This window comes from Kryptolebias marmoratus, linkage group LG1 (assembly GCF_001649575.2).
Source record: "Kryptolebias marmoratus isolate JLee-2015 linkage group LG1, ASM164957v2, whole genome shotgun sequence".
Lineage (NCBI taxonomy): Eukaryota > Metazoa > Chordata > Actinopteri > Cyprinodontiformes > Rivulidae > Kryptolebias > Kryptolebias marmoratus.
In genome coordinates this window covers 6,661,348-6,668,663 of record NC_051430.1, presented here as the reverse complement: position 1 = coordinate 6,668,663, position 7,316 = coordinate 6,661,348, and the positions used below count along the sequence as shown (strand labels likewise).

The window sequence follows — 7,316 nt, the reverse complement described above, 5'->3', positions numbered from 1 at the left end:
TAAAAAAAAATGTTGGTTTGTGTTCCGCAGTCATGTCAACAAAGCATCTTGTCCAGAAAGGATGTAATGTGCGTCTGGATGCTGGACGCTTTCAGGGAAAGTCCGAAAACAGAATATTGCTCTTGTAAATGTTTAACCACTGCAATAACAATGCGCTCATGGTGTATCCTTCAGAGAAATTAACCCATGTAAGATAAATAAATAATTCCAAGGGTAATATCACTAAAGACAGCGTTCCTTTCTCAAAGTTTACAAAGAAACTACCATGTGGGACGAATTATAAAACCGACATCATGATGTCCCGTTCTCCTAAAGGCAGCACGGAGCTGCGCCGAAGAGAAACACCATCGATACAGCTGCAGTTCTGTAACGGTTTTAATGTTTTAGGCCACAATATTTTTGCAAGTAGTTCAAAGTTTAAACTGATATTGTTGTGAATCTTTTGTGTAAACTTTACCTTCAAGCAAACGCCCCCCAAAAGAATATCAATGCCCCCTTTTTGAAAATATTGCTGCCAGCGACCCCCGTGATCCTCTCAACGCCCCCCAGGGGGCGGTACCACCCCCGTTGAGAAACGCTATGATAAAGGGACGTCCTCACGACATTACCATAAAGCTGTCAATACCTGGCTATAATATCCCGGAAATGTTGAATGCGATGTGCATGTGCTGGGGTCACTCTGAAGGTTTCTACAAAGTAACATTTTCCATTTCTACAACTTTTAAAGTTGTAGAAATAACAAATAACAAAACAATAACAAAACAGACATCATTCCTGCAACAGACCTGTTGTAGTAGGGGAGCAATACACACTGCACAAACTTTGTACTTGAAAGCCTTAACACTATCTGTTAACTTTTTTTCATGAAGCACTGGACAGATTTCAACTAAACTTAAAAGGCATTGGTTGTACGAGTCACTAACATTTGAAGTCAACCCAATTTTAGATATCTAATCAACCAAACACAAAAATTCTATCAGTTTTACAGATATTGGGCTAATTTTGGTGTAGTAGCTGAGAGTCATCTACACACATTGTCTGAAATTGCACAATATTGTGCTGAAATGGTGTATATTGTTTACGAAGTTGTTTTCTAATCACTAAAGATCTTAGTCTAAAACTAAACTAGTTATCTGCATTTCTTCAAGCAATCCTAAACCTTTAATTAGTCCTGTCTAGATGAAATGTTAACTTACCCATCCTCCTTTGTCTCTTATATCAGGACAAATAACCCTTTTCACATATACTCCCACGCTCTCTTTGAGCTGAGGCAGGACTGCCACCATGCCTCTCTCGTTGCAGTGCAGAGCCATCTGGCCAGCCAGCACATAGACTGACAGCACGGCGCTCCAGGACAAGTCCCTCTGTCGCCCTTTGGGGACAGGGGGAAAGAAGTGCTCATCCAGGATGCTAATGAGCACGGGGCATGCCGTATTTTCTGTCACGTCCTGGAAGATGCGAGGCCAGCGCCTGAAGAAGATGGGGAAGCGAGTGAGAAGCTCATCTCCAGCGTGGCGCAGGGCTGCGGCGCAGGCTGTAGGGGCAGGACCCACAGTTCCACCTGCCCCTTTAGTGACATAGTCTATGTAGTCATGAGCCATCAGAAAAGCCTCTCTTACCAATGGATCAGGACTGTTCAGGCCCAGTCTGGCCCCCGGCACCTCCGACTGACACATGGTGCCCTCTGATGCTTCGCCAGTCACCAGTTGGGATTCTCTTGAGATCAGTTTGCCTCAAGGCCGAGTTGTACATTGGTTCTCAGTCCCATCAATCATAGAGCTGTGAAGAATAAGGCAATGTGAAATGAACAAGTGGTGATTGTGAAAAGAAAATAATCAAAACAAGATGTCTGAAATGTCGAAACTACCGCTTAAAATTCCAACAGAAATTTGTAGTACGGTAAGCACAAGAAAACAAAAATGTCTACATGTCAAAGCTGCTGACAGTGGCTCATTGTGATCCCCATAGTAACCACGCACGTGTCTCTCACTCCCTGACTGTCAAGTTAACGAGAAGTACATAGATTGCAGACTGGGAAATAAGCCTTGAGCAAACAGTCGACGTGTAAAAATATTAGTCAGATCTTTAAAATTCTTGAGCCGTGAGCAATTGACCCTGATGGTCACACATTAATTTTTTATGTTTCTGTGGTGTTTTACATAGAAGATATGACAAGTTAAACAACCCATCCCTTCCAGTTCTGAAGAGAAAACATTGTGCTAAAATAAAACTGAAGTCTGTGGAAGCTAGGGTGTGGATTCCCTGAATTCGTGGGAAAAGTCAAGAGGAAACTGTACAACTGTGAGCGACACATTGGGTGAAAGAAGACAAAAATACCCGTTTTGATGTAGAATTTGTATATGTACCAAAAAGACTTTTGGTAGTCAAAAGAGTTTTTTTTTTTTTTTTTTCAAAAAGAATCAGATAATTCTAAAGTTAAAATCTGTCAGTGTAACATTGTGTAAAAATCATAAAACTAAAACTGAGATTGTGTAAAAAAACGTAAAAGCTATCAAAAACTCAGTTCAGGCATGTAAAGTCCAACAATCTGTGACAAGTTTAAACTTTGAATGATGATAATGTGAAGTTTGACTGGGCTGTAGAGCTCCAAAGAGGGCTGGGTTTTAGGGTTTTAGGGCTCTTGTAGTTTTTTTTTTTTCTAATTTTGTCTGCTGATTAGGCCACATGTTTTGATGTATGATTTGAATATTTTACTTCAAAGCTCAGAGAAGAGACATTACAGATACAGAACCAACATTTTTACCAGCGTAGTAATAAAGGTGCTTCAGTGCCAAGGCATTGGCACCCTTAAATAGTTGAATAAACAAAGAATTCAAAACTCACCTGCTCTTCAGGTAGTGGTATCAGGTTTCACTCACACTGGTTGTAGGTTGTAGGGTAACAAGCAGCAAGTGAAGAAGTGTTGGGGTTTATGCCTGTTTGCGTTTGTTCCAGTCTGACTGGGTCACCCAGTCCCCTCGCCTGCTAATTATAGTGCCCTTGTTGGAAACTGACACTGGGCTACCTCATACGCACAACCATAGCTGTCCTGACACACATATTCATTCCAACACAAACAGAGTGGCTAAATAAAGAGCACATAGTGGACCTGCAGACCTAAAATAAAAAGATTGACTTAACATAACAGGAATAAACAACCAGAGAAAATGCCACAGGTTACAGCCCTTACAGGTTTAATGAAGTTTATCGTTTGAAAGGTTTCACAGGATGAGTTGAAAGAGAACCCAATGCCTCCTGTTTGGTCATTTTTACATGGTGTCTATTTTATGATTTTGGCACAGATCATTAGCTGATTTTGAGCAGTATTATTAATTAACAAAATATTAGACAAGCAGGAAGATTTGGAAACTATAAACTGAAATAAATGGGTTTATTTAAAGGCCGACTATTCCGAGAAGGAAAATATATCACCCATCGTATTTCATGCCAGAGTTTTAGGTTAAGGCCATCATATTAAGAAATGACTGTGTCATAGCCATTTTGGTCAAATCTTGAAAATAAAGTTGTGCACAATCTCATGCAATATTGTCAAATTTCACGCGCAGAGTATGTGTTGTGAAAGAGGCTCAGATAGTACCACGCCAAAGTTTAGCTCGATATCTGCAAAACTGACCTTTTTTGTGCTGGCTAAAGTTGAGTACTTGTGGTGACCATCTTGAATTGAATTGACTCTAAAAGCTAATCAGTCGTAGATATATATTCAGTAATTACTTTCTGAAATAGGATATGTCATTTAACCCCCACATTAGAAATGTCAACAGGACTGCTTTCTTCCACCTGTGTAATATCACTAAAATTAGAAACATCTTGTCTCAAAATGATGCAGAAAAATGGTCCCATGCATTTATCACTTCCAAGCTAGACTATTGTAATTCTTTATTATCGGGGTGTCCAAAAACCTCTTTAAAAAGTCTTCAGTTGATCCAAAATGCTGCAGCCAGAGTTTTAATGAGAGTTAGGAGGAGAGATCATATTTCTCCAGTTTCAGCTTCTCTCCCATGGCTCCCTGTCAAACTCAGAACAGAACTTCAAATCTTCCCTCTAACATACAAAGCTCTCAACAACCAAGCTCTATCTTATATAAAAGATCTTATTGTTCCATATTTTCCCAACAGAGCACTTTGCTCTCAGACTGCAGATTTATTTGTGTTTCCTAGTGTTTCTAAAAGTAGAACAGAAGGCAGAGCTTTCAGTATCAGGCTCATCTCTTGTGGAACCAACTTCCAGTTTCTGTCCGTGAGGCTGACATCCTGACTAGATTTCTTACTTTCCTTTTTGATCAATCCTATAGTTAGTAGGCTTACGTTTCCTGAGCTATCCCTTAGTTATGCTGCTTTAGGCTTAGACTGCTGGAGAACAAACTGACCACATTTCCTCACTCACAAAGGAAGTTTTTCCTTTCCACTGTAGCCAATGTGCTGCTCAGAATGGGAGACTGTGACAAAGTTTCAACAAAGATTCAACACAGTCTGCTGGCTTCCTTAGATAACTTTCACTAATTTGCTTTTTATGATGTATGTGAATGTTTTTGTACAGAGCTCTGAGACGACTTTTATTGTCAGTTGGAGTTATTTAAGTAAACTGAATTAAATTAAACATTTTAATAAAAATGTAAATGTCAAATTTATTTGTATAGCACATTTAAAAACAACGGCAGTTGACCAAAGTGCTTCACAATTTACACCAACCAAAATCTGTCCTGTGGTTCATGATTAATTTTAAAAGACAAACAGGGTTGACTCTAGGAGTTACTGGTATTTCTAAGCAAAATTTATGTGCAATGACTTGCACTTAGAGAACACGTGTTGTGAATGACTTTCAACTACAGCCATACCAAATACTAGCACAATATCTGTCAAATTGACTGAATTATAGCCAGTGTTGTGTTTTCTAAGGTCATCTTGAATTGGGTTGGCTCTTAAAGTTAATCATTACAGAGGTGCATCCAATGGTTATTTCCTGAGAGTTTCATTAAAATCCATCTACTGGTTCATGAGGCATTTTGCTAACATACAAACATAATTGACTCCAAATTCTTAATGAGAAAAATTAAACAAAGATCTTGTGTAATCTGTTAGTGTTCAAAATATGAGTTGGGGATCAGTCTCAACTACTACCACACCAAATGTTAACTCATTATCTGTAAAACTGACTACGTTGTGTTTTTCAAGATCACTCCAAAAGTGAATCAGTTGTGGATCAATCAATCAATCAATCAATCAACTTTATTTCTATAGCACATTTTAAAAAAACACAGGGGAAAACATGGGTAACCAAAATGCTGTACAATAGATTAAAACAGTAAGAAGAGAGAAAAAAATGTCCATCCAATGAGCACTTTCTGCAATTGTCATTTAAATGTCTGGTGGTTCATGAGATATACACAAACACACACAGACAAAGGCAAAAACAATACTTGCTTTTCACTTTCAGTGGTGAGAAAATACAGAAAACTGTAGATTTGAGCCTCATGAGACTGTGGTGTTTAATCTTTGCTCCACAAAGCTTATTTAGACAACTGTTAGCAAGTTTGTTTAGCCAAAGAAATTTAACTTGCTTTCAAATAGAAACTGATTTTAGCTTCAACATTTTAGGAGCTGTTGGGAATATTTCTGTAACAAAAGAACAGAGCCATCATTTTATGTGAAGATAATTTTCTCTAAACGCTCTTTTTAAATTGCAGTGGACCAAAGCAGACAGTAAAAACTTTTTCAAATGAAAGATTTTAGATATCAAAAGACAATAAAAAAACTGTTTTTAACCATTTCTTAAAATGTGGTAAATCTAACTTGAGATAAATAAAAAAGTGATATTTTAAATAGTTTAATAGCTTATTAACCAAAAAACAAGGCAAAATGTTTGTTCTCAAAGACAGATGCCAGTGTGACTTTAAATGCAGATATTTGAAAGTGAATAATCTTTTCTGCAATGGTGTTTAATTAATAAACATACAAATAAAGAATGTTCTGTGTGTTCAAATTATTTTTAACTTTGTGCATCAATTTTCTGTTTTAAAAAGGAGGGTTAGTTACATTTTTGATGATCAGTCCTTGTTTCTTTAAAAAGGCAGCAGTGTTTCTACTTCACCACATGGGAGCACTAAAGTGTTTTCAGAGGCACGCTCTTGTTTCTCCATTGTGTGTTGTTACGTGTGTGTGCGCTTAGTTGTGTCATGTTCACATGGTTTGAAAGCTCCTCCTATGATTTGACCTCGCAGGACCCTATTTACAAAGACCTCTGAAATAAATTAGTTTTGAGCACTGAGTCATATAACTTGCCAATTAACTGTTTGCACACTTCCATCAGCCCGCTTCCTTCACTGTGATCTAAGAATATTCTCCCTACAAATGTAAGCATGAAGAGACATCCTAATGAGGTTTAGGAGTTTGTGTTAGAAATTTGGGTGATTACCTGTGAAATCTCTCGTCTGTGACAAAACACTCAGAAATGCATGGCTAAATCCACACTGTCCTTTAAGTATTTGTTTTCCTTGTATAAACATGCTTTATGCGCCACATGGGAATAATTCAAATTCCCTGTGCATTGGCATTTATTGTTGTTGTTAACATCCTGATTTATGAACGAGCCAGGAACATGATCAAGTGGTACCATCGGCAGCTCTGCGTTTTCTGACCATCTGCTGCAAGCGCATACTGCAAATATGCATGAACAGAAAGATAAGGCTAATCATCCAGAAATAATTCAAACCTCCTGATGTATTATCACAGTGTGTAAAAGGGCTACGTAGCCGTTCCTCAATGCTGACACAGGAACACAGGAAGTGACATGGTAGATAGAGGCTCCTATCAGGCCTCTCATATATTTGTGTGACAATATCTTCAAGCAGAGGACACTTCCTGTCTCCTACAGAAAGTTTTTGTTGGTCTAGCTGCATTGGAGAGGAAGGTGTAAGATTAACAGGAAACAGTCTGCTGCTGCTCAGCTCAACTGTTCATTTACAATTAGCATACGGCAGTGACCTGTGTAGCATGTTATGCCATGTTCACCATCTTAGATTGGCAGGTTAGTATATTATTTGCTAGTAAATCAGTACAATGTCAAGATGATGTCATTAGTTAGACTGTAATTTACAAAGGGACAAGAGGGAGGTAAGATTAGGGTCAGTACCCAATGATCAAATAAAACAGGACTAATTTAGTGCTTGGCTTGCTATATTTTCAATATTTAATCCTCAGCTTCCTTGTAGTGTGTGTGCAACATAAATATCAGGTCATGCAAAAATGTTTTAGAAGTTTCAGTCTGCTGCCCACCAACAATAAGTATATTCTGTCTTC

General features: G+C 38.2%; 1 protein-coding gene across 1 annotated transcript in view; it reads right to left on the bottom strand.

The window, feature by feature from the left end:
- bcl2l16 (BCL2 like 16) overlaps nt 1-2,983 on the bottom strand; it is a 6,736-nt gene extending 3,753 nt beyond the window's left edge. Inside the window, exons 1-2 of the mRNA XM_017433983.3 lie at nt 2,845-2,983; nt 1,197-1,779 (exon numbers count right to left, since the gene is read on the bottom strand). Coding sequence (XP_017289472.1) covers nt 1,197-1,676 — 480 coding nt within the window. The 5' untranslated portion in view covers nt 1,677-1,779; nt 2,845-2,983. The remainder of the gene's footprint in view (nt 1-1,196; nt 1,780-2,844) is intronic.
- Nucleotides 2,984-7,316: the final 4,333 nt, after the last annotated feature.